Here is a 23407-nt window from a genome sequence, read left to right as displayed (position 1 = left end):
ATAAATGTATGTGCACAAGCCTGCATGCATGGGCACACACACACACACACATTTTTGTTTTAAATTTTCTATTCCTTTCTCCGGGTGTTTAACAGTAAGGTGAGTTTCCTGAAGCCTGCAGCTCCCAGCCTGCCCTTCCAACTGGAGACTCGTGGTCCAGGTAGAGCAGTTGATGGCACAACCCGTGGGACGGATGAAACAGGCTTATCAGCTAGGGCGAGGCGCACCAGCCTCTGGCCAAGTGCCCCCGTGCAAGGCGCGAAGAGGCCGCCGTGCCGGGCAGGGCAGCGAGGGGAGGGGTATCAGTCCCAGAGGGAGACCTCGGAGTTTGAGATCAGCGCCGGGGCGACACCAGGAAGGGGCGGGGCAAACCAGGCGCAAGTCACCCCAGGGCCAGAGAAGGCGCCTGTGCCGCGCTCTTCCCCTTTAAGGCCCCAGTTCGAGCCCCTCTCACCCCAGCGGCCCCCGCTCAGCGTCCCCCAGCTCCCCGCTGATTGGCCCAAGGCCCCCTTCCCTCCCCTCTGCAGCCGACGCGGCCTCTGTGATTGGGCCACTGTCAGAACAGTCTCTCAGTCACTCCAAAACCTCCCGGCTGCCCCGCCGCAGCCAATGGGGAGATGCTGTTTGCATATCAATCCCGGGGTCGCGACCAATGGGGATGAGGCTGCCCGCGGCGTTGCGTATCGACGCGACGGGTGCAACCAATCGGAGCGCGCGCACTCGGCTCGTGCTGCTTTCGCGGCAAAAAGGATTTGGCGCGCAAACGCGTGCAGGGCCGGGACCAGCTGGGAACAATAACAGTGGCCGGGCCGGGGGCAGATGGTCTGGGTTGCCGCCGCGCCCGGGGCCTTGCCTGGCTGCGCCTCCTCGGGCTGAGCATGGGCCGTGGCGCCCTGCCGCCTCTCCCGGCCGTGGCGTTTGCCCGCCGCTGGCGGGGCTGTGCCGCCGTGCCCGCCAGGCCGCTGTGATCTCCGGGCGGACGCGGCGCCGAGAGCGGGCGAGGGGAGTAGCACTGGGTCTTCCCCGTAGGCGCCCGGGGATGTGAGCCCGCGCCGGGCGGAGGATGTCTCTGGATGGCCTGGAGGTGGCCCGGGATGGCGGCAGCGCCTGCGTGGCTGAGCTGGAGGCGCTGCTGGGGGCAGCCGGGGGGCTCCGCGTGGTGGAGCAGCAGATCGTGATCATCTCCACCCCCGGCGAGCTGCCCGCGCCCGACGGAGACAGCGAGGCCGAGCTGCTGCTCTTCGCCACCCCGCAGGCTCCGCGGCCGGGACCCGCCGCGCAGAGGCCCGCCCTGGGGCGCCCGCCGGTAATGCCGCTTTCACTCCCTAGCCGCGCCGCGCGCTTGCCTCGGGCGCTGCCCCACGCGGCGGCCTAAGCGCCAGCCCCGCGGCCCCTCTTGCGCCCGAGCGGGGCGGCTGCGGGCGAGGCTGCCGCGGGGCGGCCGCTCGGAACCGCGCAGTGTAGCGGAAACGCGGCGTCGAGCGGACCGGGCGTAGGATGCAGGGGAGCTCAGCCGGGCGCTGCCGTCAGCCGCTCTCCCCGCGCTGGCCTCGTTCCCCTCCCTCAGGAGAGCGCCCCGGGGGCTTTGGCCTCCGGGGCTCAGCTCCTCGGGTGTTCCTCTACTGGAGGAGGGTGACTGTTGCACCGGCTGGGCCCCCATGGGCACCGCGCAGGGCAGCAGGCTGTGAATAAGTAGCTCGGTGATGCAGGTGGCTGCCCGGAGCAAGGCTGCCGCACTTCGTTTTCCGCCTTTGTAACAGAGCTACCAAGTGCACTGCATAAAGGAAGCCTGAAATGAAAGCAGCAGCTCCTGCTGTCTTCAGATGCATTTTCAATTTTGTTGATAACTGCTGTGAAGTGGAACAGGTTGCAGTGGCGGATGTGGAAGTTCTGGCCCAGAAACATCAGCCCGTGAGGTAGATAACACGTAAGGGAGTGACGTGTCCTGTACAGGAGGTGGGAATGCTGACTTCCTGAAAACGTGGGAAAATAAGTAGCTGGGGAATGGAAAGCCTGAGAGTGGGGTCCTTGCCATAGCAAAGCTCCATTTAAGGCCAGATCCTGGTAGTGCATTTTATTTGTGCCAATAAATTGGTTCCTAGAGCTCAGCGAGTTCCTTGAGCTCCTATGACAAAAGTCTGCAACAACATAAATATAAAGGCTTTACTTCCTGCTGCAGGAATTAAGGCCAGAGTCTTGCAGAAGTCTGTTGTCCCAGGGTGGGGTCTGTTTGCATGTACTTATTTGCTTGCCCTGAGATCTAATGTTTTTTTCAAATCCTTGGGGTGAGCTTTCTGGAACAGGGGTTCTCTCCTCCAGCATCAGCACAGGGGGAACTTCCTATTGTTGTAGCCTCTGAGCTTGCTTGGAGAAACATGCAGTGCCCCTTTTTCCTCAGGGAGCCTCACTGAAAACTGGTTTGCCCATGCTTTTTCTAGTGCAAGATAAGAGACCACTGAAGTAAGGGAGATCACTGGAGTAGTCGTCTTTCCTTCTTTCTGGGGTCTTGACTTGTTTACAGGACTTACTAGGTTGATTTAAAAGGCCAGCATCTCTAGTGAGATCAAGTGTAAAGCAAGGAGGACTTGCAATTCTGGTCCCTAGAGACAGATTGTGTGTGGAACGCACCTTTAATTGTACACTGCCAAGTCCATGATAAGGATCTTAAGCCCTTGTGCATCATTGGCCACGGATCCTGAGATGAGACTGGTCACTGTTCCAGGTTGGAATCCTTATGCTTTAATTCAGCAGAGGGGATGGGGAGCCAGGAGAAAGCTTTGCCCTTGAAACACTATCCTGCAGCAACCCATCCCTTTGGTCAGAGGGGCCTGCAGGGGGCTACATCTTTATAGTTGATACTTTTTGGTTTAATTGTAGGCTGCTGTTTGGTTCAGGAATTCATAATAAGATATTGTTGTTTGGGAGGGTTGGAAAAGATGCAGTTACTGCTCCTCTGTGCTGTCATGCTTGGTGCTTGGGCTTGTGCTTCCTGTTGAGCCCATGTTTGGGAGGGTTCTCCCAAAGTGACCTGCTGTTCTCTGGTGCTCTTGAGAGGAGTTCCTCTCAAAATCTCTCAGACTGCAGCCTGGTGCTTGCGGTCAGTGAAGCTCTGATGTGCACATGTATGAGCAGCAGGGTCCAAACTCCTTTTTCAAGGTGGTGGTTCCTGCCTGTGTGTAGCTTAACCTGACAGTCAGATGTCTGGATGAATATAAGCAATGCCGAACTCATTCCTTGATCAGTCAAGCTGCTTCTTGTCATGTATGTTTCTGAGACTTCATGCTTCAGGGAGGTGTCCAACCCAGCCACATTCATGCTCTTGGGGTGTTCCCACTGTTAACAGGCCTCAGTTACCTCTTTCCCACCCACTTCTTTCATGAACCAGCTCATCTCTCACTAAAGAGAGGTAAGAAGCAGGTGCAGTAAAAATTCATGGGAAGTCTTGGCAAGTGTTCTTGAAACTCCAGTTTCTTGTGGTTGAATATTTGCCCCAGGCATTTTGCTGAAGCATCAGTGGAGCTTCTGCTTTGCCTGTTAATACAAACTTCCTGGGTGATCAAGTCAGGTGCTTGATTTAAGGTTGCTATGGCAAGGCTTTGATTCCCTGGCTGGTTGCTCATTTGTGATGTATAGCCAACAAGCTTCATAGCTCGTCCTGGCTCACACTGGCACAACTGTATGATGGTGTATGAAAGGGTAGTGGCTCTATTATGGAAGAACCAAGAAAAATTTGAGTTGCTGAGTGGGTGCTTTCAACAGGGCAGTTTTAATCTGACACCCTGTATAACTCCTGAGCACTGGCAACCATTTTTTCTTGAAGGCAATACTTATATAATACAAGGGGGTGAATGTTTGTGTTTCAGAGCTTTGTTCCAGTTTCTTTTCCTTCCCTTGGTCCACATCTGCTGTAGCAAGAAATCTTTAGTTTTGAAGAGTTCCTAAATATCTGGTGGCAAGACCCCTTCAGTAGCATCCTGAGTTGCTGGGTGGGGGTAGGGTATTGCAATCCTCAGATAGACTTAAAGAAGATGGCATGCCAGCTTGTAATTGGATCGCTCTGGATTTTGGCATATGGGAAACACTTTGATCTTTAGCTTCTATGTTCCACAGCTTTAAATATGTAAAGATGGGCAAGGATGTTCATCCCTGAGGCCCTTCTTTTCTCAATTGTCTGCTTATGCCCTGCTCCTCCTTGCCTCCCTAGCCATAGGTTTCCTCAATATTTGCTGTCACTGTTTCTGAGGGTAGCCAGAGGCCTGGCTGAAGAACAGATCCATCAGGAACCATTTTAACAGTGCCTAACAGGGCATACTGCCAAAGGGGAATGGGGAAAGAGCATAGAATGTAAGAGATGTTGGGGTATTCAGCTGACATACAGAAATCTGGCCCTACCAATAGATGCTTTAGAAATACATGTGATCTGGAAGAGTAACCAGGACAGAACTGGTAAAGGTCAGTATCATCCTCCCAAGCCAGGGGCAAAACACAGCCTGCGGGCTGAATCCAGCCCGTGTGGCCCCTAAAAATTTTAGTAAATTAATATTAATTTGCTCCTGGCTGCCTATCAAAGATTACAGGAGCTAAGGGCAGTAGGACCCAGGGGGAGCCAGCAGCAGGACCAAGCAAACCAGCCCTGCCCCACCCCCAGTCATTTCCCTGCCTTCCTGCCCTCACACTATTCTGGCATCACATGGCTCCTGGTTGCCTCACCGGACCAAGGAGCAGAGGGCCCACACGTGCATATGCGTAGGGTGAGTCCCACATGCACACCCCACCATACATATGCACCCACATGCCCTTGCACGGTCATACATGCAGGCAAACCTCATACCCCACATACTCCCATACCGCCATGCCTATGCACCTCACAGGCACACCCACACTCTCCCCAACACCCCACATATCCACACACGTACAGTCCCCCACAAACCTGTACTCACCCCCTGGCAACATACAAGAGTAAGACTTCATTTTAAGCTATTGTGCATTCACCTCTGTATACTACACATGCATGTAAATCAGGACAAAAATAATTTTTTTGAAATAAAATTAATGAATGTTGTTGATGTTCACTTTTGAGAATATAATCTGGTATTTTTCTGGTTCCAGGATGGCAAAACCCCTTGCTGAAAGGAGTACTTCCACAGGCAACGGGAGGGACTTTTGGTGGCAGAGGTCAGGGGTTAGGAGGTAGGATGGTGACCAGGGGGTGGGGCATCTGTCGAGGGGCAGGGCTATCCAGGCAGCCCTCGACAGCTTGCCAAAACTCGGTAAGCAGCCCTCCGTCCAGTATAATTGCCTGCCCCTGTCCTAAACTGACCAGTTGGAATCTGACTTCTGCCTCAGCATGTCTATGGAGATTCTGCATCTTCTGCTATAGGAGATTGATAGCTGAGTTACACAGCCCATTGGTACATTCTCAATGCCTGTTGTTTGACAGTGGGGACTAAAGTGTGCAGGCTTGTACAGCAGGGAGATGTGCACAAAGAGTTAGCAAATCATTTCCCTTCCTGTGGGATCAGAACCCCTTTCAGCTCTGTATCCTCTCACCTGGCTCATGTTCTTTGGCTATGTTGGTGATCAGGACTTTGAGTCTCCCTTTCGGTTTGTTTCACCTGTTATAATGCTCTGGGATATTGTATGTAGCTAAACGCACTTGGTCTTTGTCCCCACTCTAAAATCAATTGGCCAGTCTTGTGCTCAAGGTGGTAGTTTGGCTTTCTAATGCAAAGCTATGGGTTACACTATTAGCATTTGAAATTAAATACCAGTGAAGTCACTGCCCTCTCTGTAGACACCAACCATGTGCTGACTGCAGTGCCTTCTCTGGACATTTGCCAACAAGGAACTAGACTGAGAACAAACTCTTTACAGAGGCCCAGTAATATCTGTTGATATCTCTGGTGTGCAGGTGGAAGTAACTTGGCTGTTGTTGTTAAATCATGCTCTGGGAGGTCCTGCAGGGAAGGGGAGAGCTTCTCTTTGTTTTTTTGTCTGTTACAAGTTTTCCTTTTCTCTCAGGTGAAGAGGAAGTTGGATTTGGAGACTGACCACCAGTACATAGCAGAGAGTTTCCAGCCGTCCCGGGGGAAAGCAAAAAACCCTGTCAAAGGTACTGGGGCCATTTCCTGCACTCCCAGGGCAGAGTTCCCTCCAGGCAGTGCATCTTCTGTCTAAAGGGCTGGTTTCATATCTCGGTTGAGCAGTGGTACCTGGGATGGGGCATGCTGTCCATTACGTCTCTGAGGTAATCAGGGTCCACAGTGCCCCCTACTTCCTCTTGTCTGCCTTCAGGCTGCACTGTGCAGAGCTGGGCTTGGGACTTTCAAAGCTGGCCCAGCTCTGGTGAAGGACGGTGGATGTGACTGCAGAGCTTGAATATTTGGTAGTGCTTGGTGGATTAGACACAAATGTGTCAGCAGCCAGCTTTAGACACTCCCCCCAGCTTGCTCCTATCCTATCTGCAGTTCAGTAGTGGCCTCTTTGGGAGAGTGTTCCCTAATTGCCCCCAGAAATAAATGTGTGGAGACTGTTGGTGAGATGTGGGCTGATAGGTTTGGAGCTTGATGGCTTCCTATGTCTACACAATAGGTATGGTTGTGGCAGCAACACTCTAAGCTCCCTTGACCTAGCAGGGATCTTCCTGGGTATGTGGGGTAATTTAATCACCATGGTTTGGTCACTCACTCTCCTCTCCTCTGAGAGGAGGATTTGACTGCTGTATCTCTGTATCTTGCCATGCCCACATTGCCTAAGCCCTTTGAGAATGCAGAGATGTTAGAGAAATCCTTTTGGTTTAAGACAGCTAAAAAAAATTTGGTGTATGTGATTGACACCTGAGCAGTTGAGTCTCCTGTGCAGCCTGCTGTGTGAAGAGTTTAGCTGCTGCTTTCTAGCAACCTTTCACATGCCTTTGCAATATAGCTTGGGTCCTTGAACTGCTAGTTTCTCTTTGCAAGTTCTATTCTTCATTGGCTGGAGCTTGTGAGATTATTTATCTGATGTCCCAGGCTTCTTTGCAGAAGGGCTGAGCTACAATAATGGATGGGAAGGCTACAGATGCTGGCATCCAGCTTTAGTCTTGTGGCTGCCACCCATATTCTGTAAACTACCCCAAACATTAAAGATGAACAACTGCTACTTTCTGCACTGGCATGTAGGTTGGGTACCATTAGGATGAGGGGCCTGAGCTGTAATCATGACTGAAAGAGGTTTTAATGCCTCTGACCTTCTGTGGGGATGTTAGGTCCAGGTGAGAAAAATTAATCCTTGGTCATTGTGCCCACATGGCTTGAGCTTTCTAGCAGTTTTAAAACAAACCAAGATTCTTACTATGTAGCTGCATGGGTGACAGCTTTAAATGCCCTTCCTTACCCAGTGCTGGAGCTGGGAAACAATTGGAGTGAGTTAATGAAGTCCAGCTCCTCTCATGTTCATGATTTGCTTGTTGAAAAGTTATATGCATCTGCCAACTGACAGTAACTTGTTCTTGCCTCTGCAGCCTCTGAGGCAGCCACTCACTCATGTCATGAGCTAACCTACAGCTTGCACTGTTCTGATGAAGTACATAGGTCCCAAGGCACTTGTCCTTTTCCTGATTGGATGAGTCCTTCTGCAATTGTGACAAGTAGTGAGAGGTCATGAATAATGAGGATTTGTTTTTGAGTCTCTTGTCTCTAGAATCGGGTTTCCATTGTGGCTACATCATGCTTGTTAGTTCATTAATATGCTGGTTGCCAAACACACAGTTGGGGATGTTTTTTCTGCCAGCTACAGGTGTGGCCACGATTCTGCAAGCTCAGTCTTCGGTGGCTTTGAGGTGGCTCTCCACAGAGGTGGGACCGGTCCTACTGCAGTAGTTGGCATGCTCAGGCTTTTCATGGGTGAATGCTATGCAGTTGATGGAGTAGGTCTGGCCTTGATAATTAAAGCAATAATTAACTGGGCTATGGGTGTTGGTTTATGTGTTGAAAGCTGGTGGAGAGGCTGTTAGCAAAAGGCTAAGATGGCAAGTGGGTTACTGGGGTGTTGTGGAGGTCATAGTCATCGCATGGAAAAGCTCCTCATTTATGGTGCAAAATCCTGGCAAACCCAAACCAGAATTCAGCTTCTAACTTGTAAACAGGCCATGGTGAATCCAAAAGTGAGAATAAACATGGGCGCTCCATCTGTTTGTAATCCTTTTCCAAAGGGCCAGGAGTCTCCTGAAAGAGGGGGCCACGCTTCTTGTGCCTTTGTCACAACTGCATAGACCTCTAACAAGTGTCTTTAATTGATTGCAGGAGCAAAATCTCCTGGGGAGAAATCCCGCTATGAAACCTCTCTGAATTTGACCACCAAGCGTTTCCTCGAGTTGCTGAACCAGTCGCCTGATGGGGTGGTGGACCTGAACTGGGCAGCAGAGGTCCTGAAAGTACAAAAGAGGCGGATCTATGACATCACCAATGTCCTGGAGGGCATCCACCTCATCACGAAGAAATCCAAGAACAACATCCAGTGGCTGTATGTACCACTGCCAGTGTTCCCATCACGCTCAGCTACCATCTAGTACAGTCCTCACAGGCATAAGCCTCTGGGGTTGTAGGTTTCCTGCATGATTGCTGTTCTGAGGGCTGGGCAAAGCAGCCCTTGCCTGCACTGGCCAGAACGCATTGGATATTTGTGTGACCTGAGCTGGTGGAGTTTCCAGACTGTACCTGTGTCAGTCACTGAATGGGCCTCCAGAATGAAGGTGGGATTTGTCACAGACTGGTGTAAGCGTAGGATGAGGCTCTATGGGCACTAGATCACAGCTGTGATTCCTGGTTGATTCAAATAACGAAAAACTGTCTGTAGCTAGAAATACTTCAGTCCCTGTTCTCAGTATTAAATGCATGCCATGGGACTCTAAACTGACTCCTGCCCCTTCTGCTTCCTTTCCCAAGGTCCTGAGAACTCCACTCTGGGGGCATGGGCTTCCAAAGGAGCTGGGCTTCTTCCCATTTCTGAACCATGGCCATCCTTTTGCCCTTCTCTAGACTAGTAGAGACCTTTTCAGACTCGAGGCATTCCTTCATAACTTTTGTGAATTGAGTAGCACCCCATTTCAAAAACTAATTCATTTATTATAATTCTTACCTCTTTGCAGTGAGGGTGGAGGAGCGGTCAGGCAGGGAGAGCTGGAGCCTGGTCAAGCAGAAAGTCTGAGGCCAATACAAGAAAAGAACCTAGATCTGAGCCCCAGTCAGGGCTTGAACTTGATGAGCATGCATCCAATTTAAAACTTACTAGAGAAGGGGAAAAATAAGCTTGAACTTGCCTATTCCTAAAATCAGAATAAGTAACCCCCACCCACTGCCAATCAGGCCTACATCATCCAGAAACACAAGCCTGTTGGCCTGCATCTCAGAGTAGCGGCTCTAAAAGTCACTTCTGTCATTGCAGGGGCAGGGGGTGTGGAGTGGTTCTCTTGGACCAGTTTTAGGGCTCTGATTTGAACTATTTATGTGGCTCTTGAGTACCCCTTTGTGGAGAGATGCTTCAGAGGCAATATCCAGTTCTCTGGCATCTTCAGGTCTGGTGGGTGGCCCCTGGGACTTTATACATAGGAGCTGAGCTTAAGGAGACCTCCAGTCTGTCTCCTGTCATGCAGATATGGGGTGGCAAGGCTTGCAAGGTAGCATGGTAAGTGTCTCTAATGGCTGGTTGCTGACAGGACAGTAAATGTGACTGCTTTCCCTGCAAAAAGCAATATCTGCAGCAAATGTAGGAATTTGTCTGCCTATGAGGTTGAGAGAGAACAGGGAGACTTGTCTAGGAGGGATCATAGAGAAGCCATCACAGCTTGCAGAATTGCTGTCCTCTTGGTGAATGCATGTGCTGGGCCTGGTGGACATGGAAGACTCCAATCTCGGGGAGGGGCAGGGCATCTAGGGAGGATACCAGAGAGGGCTTGGGCTAATGCTTCAGACTAGGGACCATGTACTTATTTGTGTTGGGAAGCATCTGGATCATTGTAGGTGCTGCAGGAGCTAGTGTCCACAGAATTGCAACCTGAGCCCCTTCCATTGGCTTCCTGGTTGTAGACTCCTTTCCAGTTTTATGCCTCAGTCAGATGGGTCAGAGGGCTATGATGGATCAAAATTCCTGCCTGATCCTTCTGCTTAATGAAATGTCACGTAGGCCAGCAACTCAAAGGAGGTGTGTGTGTGCGTGCATGTGTGTGGGTTGGAGGGAGTGGCAGGTTAGTTGCATCTGACCCAGGAAGGGGGTAGGTAGTGATTGATGAGGCTTGCTTATGTAACTGCGTATATTTTATCCATGTAAAGCAGTGAGTTTCAGCCAGGGTGCCACGGTACCCTGGGTGTATTGAGATCCTTTCAAGGGAGTCCCGGGACCCTGTGCAGTGTTAGCACTGTTAGCTGTGCAAACACTCACAAGATAAACCAAGAGATTTCACATTCATGGCATGAAAACTATTCTCCCTTGATGTGGTCTTTCTGAGGTCTTTGCAGAAAAATTGCTCTATTATTTTTCTGTAGTCACTAAGAGTGGGGGGGAGGGAGAGGAAGAGCTGGCATTTTCCAAGGAGTGCTGTGGATCTATCTAGGGGTGCTTTAAACCTAAGAAAGTTGAGAACCACTGATTTCAAGGGTCAACCCCACTCTGGTGCCCAGAGTGCAGGGGAAGGTTAGCTCATGAACACAAGTGACCCATGTGCTTTGCGACTGATTCATGTGCTCTGTTTCAAGGGGTAGCCAGTTGACTGTGGGGACATCCAGTCAGCACCAGGTGCTGGAGAAAGAAGTCCAGGACCTTCAGGCAGCTGAGCGGCACCTGGACGATCTCATCCAGACATGCACCATCCAGCTCAAGCTCCTCACTGAAGACCCTGAGAATCAGCAATATCCTTGTCTGAGCAGAGCAGAGGTAGCACTTCTATGTCATGCAATCTGGTAGCTTTGTCTGCTATCACTGGCCTTGAATAGTAGCTGCACAGCTATAGATCTGATAGCTAATCCCTTCAGGGCCTAGATGAACCAGCCTGGAGGGGACCAGTATTGTGGTGCCTCAGGGAGAGGGTAGTCTGAGTTGTGCTGCTCTGTCTTTTTAGCTGGGAAAGAGCTTGCACTTGACTCTGAGGAAGAAAGAGCTAGAACAAGGGTGGACAAAATACAGCCTGCCAAGGGATTTTGCCCAGCCCCCAGTAGGTCCCTTGGACCCACTCGGCCTAGGCGCAAGGGCCAGCCCACGGCAGGGTGTGGTACACACAGCAGATCCTGCTGTCTCCAAGTGTGCCATAGGGCTGGGGTGGCTTGGTGGCCAAACTCTTATTTCCTGGCAGCCCCTGTGACAGCTCCTTCCAGCTGCTGCTGCAAGACCCAATCCTCCTGCTCAGGCAGCACAATCCATCTGCCCTACACTGACAGGGGTGGGACCCAGGCAGGTAGAGCACATGGCCAGGCACCCAGGATGGGGCTGTGGGCCAGCAGGGAGTGGCATCCAGGAGTGAGGAAGGCGGGTGGGGCTGGGGTGATCCCAGAATCTTGGCAGTGACAGTGCGGGGCCAAGACCCAGGGCAGAGCTGCCATCTGATGCCTGCATGCTCCTGCCATGGGCACAGGTTCTGTGGGCAGGGGCATGCAGGGATCAGATTGCATCCCTGCCCTGCTCCTGGGCCCATGCGCTCACTGCCCCAAGATCAAAGGGTCCACCCCAAAATCATGGGGTCCCTGGCCCCAGACATAGCTCCTTGCCCACCCATTCACCCTGCCTGCATGGCTTCTGGCCAGTTTCCATGGAGTCCCTGTGATCACAGGGTAGTGACAGCACGGGGCTAGCCCTTGTTTTGTGGGCAGGAATGTGCAGGAAGTACATTGTGGCTCTGCCCTGGCCTTGCACTGTCACTGCCTTGCAATCTTGGGATCTTCATGGAGACTGGTCTGGAGCCTTGCAGGCAGGGTGTGCAAGCAAATGGGGAACTGCATCTGGGGCTGGAGCTGGGATCTTGGTGGTGACAGTCTGGGTCTGGGGCCCAAGGCAGAGTCATAATTTGCTCCCTGCATGTCCCTGCTTGTGGAACCTGCGCTCATTGCAGGGGCATGAGGGCAGCAGAATGCAGCTCTGCCCTGGGCCCTGGCCCTGCACTGTCACCACTCTGACCCTGTCCCATGATCCTGGCCTTACATGCCTGTCCTGCACCTAAACACTGCTCCCCATGCATCCACAGCCCCATCCCACATAGGGAGTTTTGAGGGCTTTTTGGGGGGGAGGCATGGTGTTGACCCAGCCTGCAACAGCTCGGCAAAATTTCCTATGTTGCCCACAAGCCCAAATAATTGTCTACCCCTGTGCTAGAAGGATTTTGTGACGGACCTTTGCCCAATTTACTTCATCACTGCAGTCCGAGTGTCTGGGCCACTCAGGGTCCCCACCTGGCTGGCACTGAGCGGGTCAGGTGGGGATGGGAGAAGGCAGCCCAGTGGGTGTTCCAGGCACCCTCCTGGAGCCCTGCTGGCACCACACACCCTGACAGAGCATGTGCAGATGCAGAGCATGCTGCCAGGGGATTGGTGGAGCCACATACCTCGTACAAGCATAGCAGAGAATGCCACAAAGTAATGCCATACCTGACCTAGTGGCAGGACAGGGAAAATCTGAGTCAGAAAGCCAGCGCACCAGGAGGTATAGTAAACCCAAAGGTGAGTGAGGAAAGGCTGCACCAGGCACTGAACCAATCTATGTTCACAGGGGAAGTACTCAGTGCAGGGTGTAGGGGTGGAGGAACCCTACAGAAGATGCACCAATAAGGTCTCCCCTGGATCCTCTAGGAACCACTGATCACCATCTTCAGAGGGAAAACCCAGTGTGATGCAGCCCAAGTGGGCAGGGAATGCCCATCACCCAGTACGGTGGTCACAGATGTTTTACCAGGGAATTGTGCCAGTGTTGCTGAGGAGTTGCTCTCCTTTCTACAATAGAAATTCTATTCTTTACTGTGACTAAAGCATGGTGATAAGTAGGGTATATGCAGTGGCCATCTCATTGGTATTGCTTGGAGCTGCTTCATACATATGTGATGGATACTGTTGATAGATGGAGGGAAAATGTGTTGAGTAATCTGAGGAGCAAATGGAGGAGTCTGCCTGTTGAGGACAATGCCCGAAAGATGAACATTAAGGACTTTTGAGCTCTGGCTCTCTGTGGCTCATCCTGACTGCTTATTTTGGCAAATAGTCAGTTCCTCTTTTGAGTTCAGTTGCTCTTGGGTTGCAGACATTGGAGAAGTGGCATCTCCAAGGCAGCATTTATTGCATTAATATTTTAGAGGAGTGGAAATATTGGTTCATCTCTTAGGTTGTGTAGTAACAAACCCTATACTTTTGGAATCTTTCTCTCTTCTTCCCCCATCTGAACAGTGCCTCTCTCTAAGCAGGGTTCATTAACTTCAGATGTCAGTGCCTCCTCTAGTGCTAGTGTATGTCTTTCTTCCAAACCATGTGGCCTATCAACTGCTGCATTTTCTATGTGCTTTAGGAGCTTATGCCAGCAGCCTCATGGCTTCAGTGCTGTAAGCAATTTGTGAACTGCCTTTAACCTGTAGTAGAGTAGCTTGCATTCATGAGGACTGGGAGATGCTGTAAAGTTGAACTGCCAGGTGCTCTAGGACTCCAGTAATCCAGAAAGGCAAGGAAAATCTTTTAATATGGCCTACCTAGGACAGCCTCACCTATTGAGTGTCATTCAGCCACAGTGAGTGTGACAGGTCAGCACAGGTCACATCTGGCACTTGATTTTTTTTATCTGCCTGCTAAGTGATATGTTGTTAGAAGTCTGTGAAGGCAGCTGGGAATTGCTATATGCAAATACTTCAGCCAGGTCTTTTCTTATCAGGACTCACCTACATGTAAACCTGTGTTTCTGCAGACTTTGAGTGGCTTCTGCGTCAAGAAACCTGTGCGTCTGTCTGAACTACTTGTTCTGTGTGGCAGTGGCAGTACTAGATTCTGTGTCTGAGCAGTTTCAGCTGGGGATTGTGAATATCATCCACTTGTCAGTCTGATTATGTAGCCTTGAAGCTCACAGTTACTTATGCGTGGAAGTAATTTGGAAATGTAGTGGGGGTGTGTGAGAAGGGGTGTATAACAGGGTCACTAATAGCATGGGTGTGTCTGTAATATCCACCAAGTTGGGGCACCCCATTGGAATGCATGTGGCTGGCATCTGAACCTTTTGGGTCACGTATGGCCTGATAATCATTCACATGCCTTGAGTCAGTTGCTGCTTAGGTAGCTGCTTGCATCTAGGGTCTAAGGATACCCAATACCTAGGCCCTGCTGGCTTGTGCCATCTTATTAAGCTGCCTCTTGGTTCAGCACAGGGCACAACCTTTCAGTGACTGGTCCTTGACTGTACTGCACCTCAGCTTATGTGACCTGCCAAGATCTGCGGAGCATTGCAGATCCCTCTGAGGAAATGGTGATGGTAATAAAAGCCCCTCCAGAGACTCAGCTACAGGTTTCAGATCCAACAGAGGTAAGCACATACTCCTCCCCAGTGAGAGGGAGGGACAGTGTCTGGGACCTTCTTTCTGCAGAAAGCTATGGGACTTCATAGCTTGCCTCCCTCCGCCATGTGTGCAGTATTGCTGAGAGATCCCAGCTCTTGTGGAGGTGTGGGCAGCGTCCCTGACTGCAAAAAGAGCTGAATCAGCAAGAAGGGGAGAGAAGTCTTGAATAACTGACTGAGACCCATACTAATCCTGTTGACAGAGCAGTCTACGCCAAGGCTGTCCAGCTCAGGGGGCCACGCACTGCATTGAACCACATGCTCTGCAGGCCTCCTGTCATTCATTTTCCCCTCCCCCCACAAATGCACCATGCAGCATGGGTGCCTCCTTCACTATATACTGCCCATGGGCCACAAGCTGGACAGCCCTGATCTGGGGCTGTGTGAAGATCTGCTCTCCAGAGCTTTATATACCAAACCACCTGCAGTGGTTTGCTTGTGGCTCATTCCAACTTTTGGGGGGCTGGTGGCAGCTCAAAGAGCAGTGGTGTCCTTCAGGCCTTCCCTTGGCTGTCTCTGAGTGTTCCCTGGATGTCAGCTGCTCTCTCTGCTCTTTCCCAGGCTTTTCAGATTTCTTTGAAAAGCACCCAGGGCCCCATTGATGTGTTCCTGTGCCCTGAAGACAGCTCTGGAGTCTGTAGCCCAGTTAAGAGTCCTTTCAAAGCAGCCCCTGAGGACTCAACCCCAGGCTCTTCTCAAACAGTGGCGACATCCCCACTCTTACACCCTGCCCAGGACGTGAACATGCCAGTGTTGACCAATGAGCAAGGTGAGCGTGTGGGGGCAGGGCATGCTCTCCAGCTTCCTGCATCTGAGGACAGCATGTGCTCCATGGTTTGGAGAAGCTTGGATTGCTGAGATTCCTATTCTGGGAGCTGTTAACACTGGGGGCAGCTCAGGAGGACACAGCAGCTGGGGGCCTGCTGTGTGCTGCTGTTTCCAGCCTAGCAGATCCAATCTAACCACAGCTCTGCTAGGCAGGCTAAACCTGCATTCTTGTATGAATTGTCGGTTTTACATTGAGGCTCCTGGGCTGAAAAATGGGAGGAGACATTTCCTAAGTCAGCTCTGGAAGCATCAGGACTGGGAATGGAAGTGGTGCTTGGCTATTGCTTGGCTCTTGTGATGCTGAAATGGACAGCTGGAATCCCACAGAGGAGGCTGCTGTGCTCTGAAGCCTGTTCCATGAACCTGGAGCTGGTTTCCCACTCTGCTGGAGCCACTCCATGTCTAGTTTGGCTTGGGTTGTTCTTGGCCTGGATCTTATCTGTCATAGAATTACAGCAAAGTAGAGCTGGAAGAGACCTCCAGAGGTCGTCTAGTCCGCCCCCCTGCCTGAGGCAGGATCATTCCTATCCAAATTATCTTATACAATCCATAACCTAAAACTCTTCAGTGCCATCAACCCTGACACGACACAAGACATACCACCCTAATCTGCCACAGGTAAACCGGGAACCACAGCAGCCAGTGTCCTGCTTCTGTAAAAGATTGTTAATAAATGCTCAAGAGATCCCAAGTAGAGGGCTATGTCCCCCACTACAGACTTCTAGGAGGAGTCTACTGAATCGCAGGTGCTATGAACCTGGCTACAGACAGAGTGGGGGCAGCAGCTGAGGGCCCGTCATCACCTAGAACAGTTCTGTGGCTTGGGCTGTCCTGCTTTTTGTGTGCACCATATGGCTAGCACAGCTTGCCTTGATGAACAGGAAGGGATGACAACACTGGGCTGCTTTTCCCCCCTCCATCCTCCCCTGCCCTCCTAGCTGCCTTTCCTTGCCTTGGTTTTCCCTTCTCTGTCCAATCTCCTCTGGAAGAGTAAGTTCCAGTGTAACTTCCTTCATTCTGCTTCTGCCAGGATTGCTCTCTGCCTTTGAGCCTGGTGCACAGCTCTGCAGAGGTGCTGACCTGTGCCTGTGCTGGGGCTTTCCCTTGCGGGTGCCCTTGAGGAAGACTGTGGGCTATGGAATAGTTCTGTGCAGGGTCCCCACCTGCTCCTATCCCTCTTCTGTTTCGTATATCTCACTGTTGATAATGAGCACTAGATAAAGCATACCTCTGCCTAGTGGCAGCAGCAGCAGGAAAGGCCAGTGCAAATTTGGGCTGCTGAGAAGGAAAGAGATGGTTCCCTTCTATAAAAAAATGGGTGGGGATCCTGTCAGTGCTGGGCCCTGTGTTAGGTCTCTGGCAAGCTGAGGCGTGCAAGCCTTTGGAAGGGTGCCAAGAGATTGGGCGTGATAACAATGGGGACTGCTCAGAGCAGGTGAGTCAAGGATTGTTGTGGGAAGTATCACTTGTTATTGTGTGGAGACAAATTGCAAACTCCAGTTCCCATTTCTGCCTTTTAGAAGAGCAGGACCTTGTCCCCTGTGCTGAAAGACAAATGCAGTATTTGCTTAAGGGAATGCTGTGTCTCATAAGTCTTGCTTTAGCCTGTGATGTCTACTGCTGCACGACATCAAGGAGCCCAGGAATTTAGGTTCAGTGGGCTTCAACCTCTTTATAGTGGTTGACCATGGTTTTGTGTAATTAGGATGAAATATAAAAACATATCATCTACTGGGCAGAGCACTGAGCTGTCAGTTGGGAGACTGTAGTTCTAGTCCTGGTCTGACCATGGGAAAGTCAGTGCCCTGTGCTAGACCTCAGTGTCTTAGTTTCTAATGTGGGAAAATGGGAGGCTTCCTTTATGAAGCAGTGAGAGATGCTGCTGGAAACTCCAGTCTAAAAGCTAGGGATCCCTCAGCTATGTAGTGACAGAGACTACCAAGGAACTTCCCTCTGGGGCAAGTCAGTCCCCATTTTGAAGCACAGGACACTGAATACATGAGACACGCTGGGTGCTTTAATTAGAGCTGTTTTTGGAGCTGTCTTAATTAAAGCACCTCCCACAGCTGGAGCATGTATAAAGACACTGCATGTGTGTAGGCAGCCAGCAGATGGGACTTGCAGGATATTTAACATCAGGTTCTAGTTTGAGCTAGCTGATGCCACGTGCTCTTGTAGATGTCACACCTTCTCTTTTATGAGTTCTTCACGGGAAGGGGTTGACTGACCTGTGCAGCATTGACCATAGTAGAGCTTTCCTAATGAGGGGTGTCTTGGAATGGGCCTGGTGGGATGAGTACGAGCAGTCCCCTCTGAACTGGGGGGGATGTGAGGGGCTGGGATAGGGGTTTGGGAGGGAATTGGTACTTGGTGACTTGGGAGTGGTGTGATCTCAACTGAACTGTCACTCGGGTCCATGTGCCCCATCCTGGTGACCCATTGCATGTCTTCACAGAGCCTCTCCTACCTGGGGAGAATGTGCTGCCACTGAAGTGTCCACCTGATGAGGTGAGTCTGTCACCGCTGGCCTCTGTGGATACGCTGCTGGAGCAGAACAAGGACGATTTCTCCAGCTTCCTCCCAGATGAATTCATTAACCTGTCTCCACCCCAGCCACAGGATTACCACTTTGGCCTGGAGGAGGGTGAAGGCATCAGTGAACTTTTTGACTGTGACTTTGGGGACTTCACACCCTTGGACTTCTGATGATCTCCCAAGGAGCCTCCCTGCCCTGCCCTGGCCAGAACTGGGGTGGGGGGCAGCGGGTGTTCTTCTCAGATGCTGACGTCTGAATGTAACGTTTTGGCTGGCTCTGGTTCTGTGAACCAGCAGGTCTGGGCTGGGGAGGCTCATAATCAGAGCTGACACTGAGGTATTGGGGGCTGAAGCCAATGGCGATTGTTGGTAGTGAATGTTATTTGAAAATGCCTGTGTAAATGGGGTTTGGCTGATGTGGCAGTGGGAAAGAAGCATGCACATGCAAAGCTGGTTGATGCTGTGCTGTGGAAGCATGAGGGTTATGGCACTAGGTGTGTTGCACTCCTGAGGTCCCAGGGCCTGGCCAGCATCGCTCCTGCCGTGGCATGTGTGCTTTCCTCTACAAACCTGCTCATGCTGCAGGGAGCTTTGTGCTTCATGGTGCTGCATTGGCTATGCTACAACCCCATGTGGCCACTGCCATAGTAACAAATGCCACTTAACTTATTCTCCTTAAACCACCTCAGATCCCCTGATCTTTTGCCTTAGGGCTTCTCTCATCTCAGGCAAGTCGCTTCTTGAGCTGTAGATCCAGATATATCCCTCCAGGTACGTGAGCCTTTCCGTGACCTCTCCACTCCCACTCTTGCCTTAACAATTAATTGAGCTGGGGAGCCATCTGTCAGGTCCTTTGCCCAGGTGTGATGGTTGTGGAGTCCAAGAGGGCATGGAGACCTTTTTATGCCAATCTCTTAGCTCATCTGCGGGCAAAGATTTGTCCCTCTAGTTTTAGAGACATCCTGATGCTGGCTCCCTGCTGCACAGAGAATGCCAGAGCTTGCAAGCTGCCTTGATCATGAGGGCGTGTGGCTGGCAAGGAGGGGGAATCCTTCAGGAGTGTAAATAGTAGTGACAGGGTGGCTGTGGATAAGGAATGGAGGATGGGGATGGAGGAATCTTGGCACATACCATTGTCTGCCCTTTTGGTAGTTAACCTGCTGGATCCAGTGACTGGGAGGTGTGGGGAGGCAGGGTTCTGCTGCCTCTTTGGAAAAGAAGTAGATCCCTTGTCTAACAAGTCACTGGCTGGGGCTCCCTTCTGCAGAGGGACAACATGTAGAACTCCAGTCAGTGCTGGGCTCTGCGGCAGGAGCAGGGAGGCCGGGGGCATGCAGTGCCTGGATACAGGGTGGCACTGGTGGAGCTCTTAGCTTTCAGGGGTTCCTCATTACAAAGCTTTAAGGAGTCCTTGATTTTTATTTATTTTCATTCCTTTGGGGGCAGCTTTGACTTCCTAGGTGGAATGCATCTGTAGAAACCAGTGCCCTGTGAGGAAGCCCCTATCATTAGCTGCGCTGGTTCTCTGCAGGCATGGTGTACAGGGTAGGTGATGTGACAGCTTCCCAGGCGGAGCTGTGAGTACAGCAAGGATTTAGTTTGGGGCTGGGAGGCAGGAGAGGTGGCGCTTATCTCCTTGCAGGACTAGGGTGCCACCTGGTCCTGCCAAGGATTTGTTGAGAGGCTGGGCAAATCACTTTCTCTCTCCCTCTGCTTCCATCAGTCCCTGCTAGCAGCACAACCCTCAGAGTGCTGCAAGACCTTCAAATAAATGCATATTATTTATTTATTATTTATGTGGCTTAGAAGCTCTTTCTGAGGCTTCTGGAAGGTGTGAGTGTGTCAGAGCGGGAGACTGCCTGGCATGGTAGTTATGGGCATTGGGGTGCCCTGTGTTGCTAGGCTGGAGAGGTCCGGCCATTAAACGCATAATGGCAGAGCTCCTTGTGCATGAAGCCTGCTAGTGGGTGAGGGGAAGACCCTGGGGGCACTAGCTGCTTTACTGTAGTTTAGCTGTTGGGCCAAAAGTAGGGGCCATGTTGCGACTGGTGAGGAGCTCAAACCATTGGGCAAAGTGGGTTATTTATTGTAGACAGAAAATGGGTAGCAGACTTGGCTGATAGAGACAAAGCTACAGAAAAAAGGAAGGGGTGGTAGAGGTGGAATAGTGCATTTGAAGAGGAATAGGAACAGTTTAATCACCCAGGTGAAGGAGACATAGTAAAACTGAGGGAGAAACTGAAGGCAGATCCAGGAAGTTGGCAGGGGGCAAGCAATGGTGATAATACTGGCAACTCTTTCAGGCCAGGGTGGGAAAGAGGCAGTAACCTTGATTGTTTTGTGCCTCCTTAGGGCGTGGCATGGGGGTGTCTTACTTGTGAAACAGCAGGAAGCTGTTGTCACAGACTGTTTCCTCATACTGTTTGGGTGTCTGAACGTGTGTCCTGGGCTCAATCTCTTGTTAGTACAAAGGAGTGAGAAACTGCACAGATCTGGTATTTTGCATTGGAGTGCCCTGGCAGAAGTGGCTGATCCCATTGGTCCTTCATGCCTCCGATCCTAACTACAGTAGGAATCTCGGGATGTGACCTCATAACTGGATTTGCTTCTGCTGTGTAAAGCACTGCACCTGTTCCTTCCTGCATCCTAAACATGCTGCTACCAGCTGGCTGGCTGGAGCTTAAGGGGGATGGTTTCTCTCAGCACGGCACCAAAGTATAAGCAAGCAATAGTTGAGTGCTTCTTCCAGTGGTCAGATTTCATGAGTCCTGAAGCCATCCCAAACTCAGGAAAATAGGTATTCCACTGTGCAATAGAGGATGCATGGCCTGTTGCAGACCGAGCAGATCCTGCCAGTGGATGCAGTAGCTTGTGTTGAGTACACTGATTGAGTGGCTTTTTCTACTGCTTTACACATGGGAATGTGTTGAGAGCAGACCTGAGTGAGCAGGGCCAGCTCCAGCATGGAAATAAACAGGCCATGAACCAAAGCTTTCCTGGGATTGGCGGAAAGGAAGTGCTGGCTGACTGTTCTCAACACAGTGGTAAGCGGTCCTCAAGGGAGATGGGTGTCAGGTAATGACACATCTTAGTTTATATAAGAACCCCTTGGATGTCAAATAACTGGGTCTCGCAAGCTTCCCAGGTCCTTTGCTCCTCATTGGCTGGCAGTACTGTGGGAAGACTGTCTTGTGGTATTCCAGTTGGAGATCTGGGTTAGGGAACCAGATGTTTAGGAAAATGAGTGTTGGAATGGACCAAACCTTGCATCTCCAAGGTGCTTTTTTTGGACAGCACTTCAAGTAGGGTGAGACTTGCGTGTCTCAATAGAACATCCCCTTCCTGCATGTCCTTGAGGGGCTGTAGGAACTGCCAGGTCCCCATCTTGATGCAAACCTTATGCAGTTAGGTCTTAAATGCACTGGAACAAAAACTGACCAAACCTTGTGGATAGTTTTGGGGAGGGAGCAAAGGGGGTGAGGCCTACAATGTTGTCTTGGCTTAAATGACTTGGTTGTAACTGTGCCTTCACTCCCCTTGCTTCCTGGCTGCCTTGCCCAGGAAGTGACCTGGACAAGGTAGCCAGAAAGCACATTCTGTTTTGGTTCTCTGACCCACAAAACTGACAGCACAACAGAATAGGGTTTCTTCAGCTCCACTGCCCAGCCAAGGACCACGCAGTGTGTGCCCTCTGCAGAGGCTGGGCTTAAAGGTTGGGGTCCTGAGGCTCAGGTAGATGAACAGGAAACAGATTGGTGGCCTCTGAGGGTGAAAGGGCACAAGAGAATTGTAACAAGTTTGTTCCTTTTTCAAGTGCCTGGGCAGAGAGTTTCCCTCTCGGGCTTCTGGTTTTCCTGCCGTGTTCCAGGACTCTGTGAACTGCTATGATTCCTGGCAGTCAGACAATCAGCTCCACAGCTGGAGATGCACTTTCACTTACCGCCTTTTTAACAAGCTTTGTGTACTCTTGAGCTTCGTGTTTTAATAAACATTTCTACTGAATCTCCTAACTTGGGTTCCAGGTTTCTCTGTCTTTTGGGGAGGGAAGGGCAGTCTGAAATTGGCCCCTCTCAGAGGGGAATGGGTTGGGGATGCCAGAGCAGTGGCTTTCAACCTGTAGTCCGTGTACGTCTGGGGGTCCACAGACTAAGGGCTCCCCAAAAGATGACTATATGATCAGTTAAAAGTATGTGAATACCCACACTTAAAATTCAAAGGGTCTGTACCTCCATTCAGAATTTTTTAGGGGTCCATAATGAAAAAAGGTTGACAACCACTGGCTTAGAGACTGGGCATTGCATGGGTGTTGAAGGAGGTGGTGTGGTATTTGTCCACTTGCCTTGCACTCTGCCCTTGATTACCTGAGCTGGAGCAGTGGCAGTTGGGGAGAGAAGGGGTTTGGCACGTTGTCACCTTCTATGACATGACTGAGGTTCTCACAAGTCTCTGCTGTTTCTATCCTATGCTGTGAAAGCCTTTTGGAGGTAGAAAAAGATGCAGCCAAATGTTCTGGTCCCCCAGAATTCAGTGCAGTCAGGCTATGACTTTCCCATAATTACGCTTCTGGGCTGTGACAAAACTGAGGCTGGCAGCTGAGGCCCACTGGTTTTCTTACCTCTCCACAGCCCCTTAACCCCTTCCTCTGACCGGTGCTTGTGGCCATAGTTACGGTGTCTGAAGTGAGGCTCAAACTTGCACCACTGGAGCTGTAGCAAGACATATGCCAGTGGTGAATGGGTACCTGGTCATTCAAGCTCTGAGTTAAGTACATTAGCCTGGTGGGGCACTAAGCTGGACAGATCACTTGGCTTTTCTGTCGATACTTAGCATTGCCTAGACCTCAAAATGCTTTGCAAAGTTGGCTAAACTTAGTTATCCTTGTTGGTCAGAGTGCATCCACTGTCCAGAGAGGAAGTGTCTTGCCAACAACCAGGCCTTCTCATTGGATCAGAAATTCAAACATGAGGTTAGAGCTTGGCTTTTTTGGCACAGTAAATCATTGAAAACCAGGCAAAAAGGCTTTACCCACCCTTCTCTTGACAAAGGATTGGGTAATTTTTCTTTATCGTTGAACTACGTGCCATGGCAAGAGGGGGGATTTTCTTTGTTACTTGTACCAAAGCCCATAGAAAAGGAGATTTTTGTGATCAAAGCTGAAGCTTAGCAGGAAGAACAGAAGAAAAAAGACTTATATAAAGAGAATGTAAAAGAAATACCAGAGCATGGATGATCTCTTTCTCCCTAAAACTAAATGTCTTCCTCATCAAAAAACATTTTGGGATTACTAATAATGTCTCTCTGTGTCAGTATCAGTGAGACTGCATATCAAGTGTTTGAAAACAGGCAGCACTTTAGAGAAATGAAAAACAATTGAGTCTCATTAAAATGCAAAAAAGATGAATTTGGGTAATTCCTTTGCTTGGGACCTGCAGGGAAGTCAAGCAGACACATCATGCAAACTTTAATTAGTGAACAGAGATACCTAAGCTTTATATTG

The 23407-nt window shown here is 50.7% G+C and overlaps 1 protein-coding gene across 1 annotated transcript; it reads left to right on the top strand.

The window, feature by feature from the left end:
- Positions 1 to 697: 697 nt before the first annotated feature.
- E2F1 (E2F transcription factor 1) lies at positions 698 to 23101 on the top strand. Its single transcript, XM_019539714.1, has 7 exons — positions 698 to 1306; positions 6022 to 6112; positions 8283 to 8502; positions 10731 to 10883; positions 14400 to 14514; positions 15109 to 15316; positions 17831 to 23101. The coding sequence occupies exons 1-7, from the start codon at positions 1064 to 1066 to the stop codon at positions 18079 to 18081; spliced, it is 1281 nt and encodes a 426-aa protein (XP_019395259.1). The 5' UTR covers positions 698 to 1063; the 3' UTR covers positions 18082 to 23101.
- The last annotated feature ends 306 nt before the right edge of the window (positions 23102 to 23407 follow it).

Source organism: Crocodylus porosus, unplaced genomic scaffold (genome assembly GCF_001723895.1).
Source record: "Crocodylus porosus isolate Cpor-Errol unplaced genomic scaffold, CroPor_comp1, whole genome shotgun sequence".
Classification (NCBI taxonomy): domain Eukaryota; kingdom Metazoa; phylum Chordata; order Crocodylia; family Crocodylidae; genus Crocodylus; species Crocodylus porosus.
Note: the sequence above shows the minus strand (reverse complement) of the source record. Positions and strands in the feature narration are given on the sequence as shown.

Coding starts and splice junctions, on each gene's coding strand:
- E2F1 (XM_019539714.1), top strand. CDS start 1,064: ATGTCTCTGGATGGCCTGGAGGTGGCCCGGGATGGCGGCAGCGCCTGC. Junction 8,503..10,730: donor AAGAACAACATCCAGTGGCT/GTATGTACCACT, acceptor CTCTGTTTCAAG/GGGTAGCCAGTTGACTGTGG. Junction 10,884..14,399: donor GAAGACCCTGAGAATCAGCA/ATATCCTTGTCT, acceptor ACTGTACTGCAC/CTCAGCTTATGTGACCTGCC.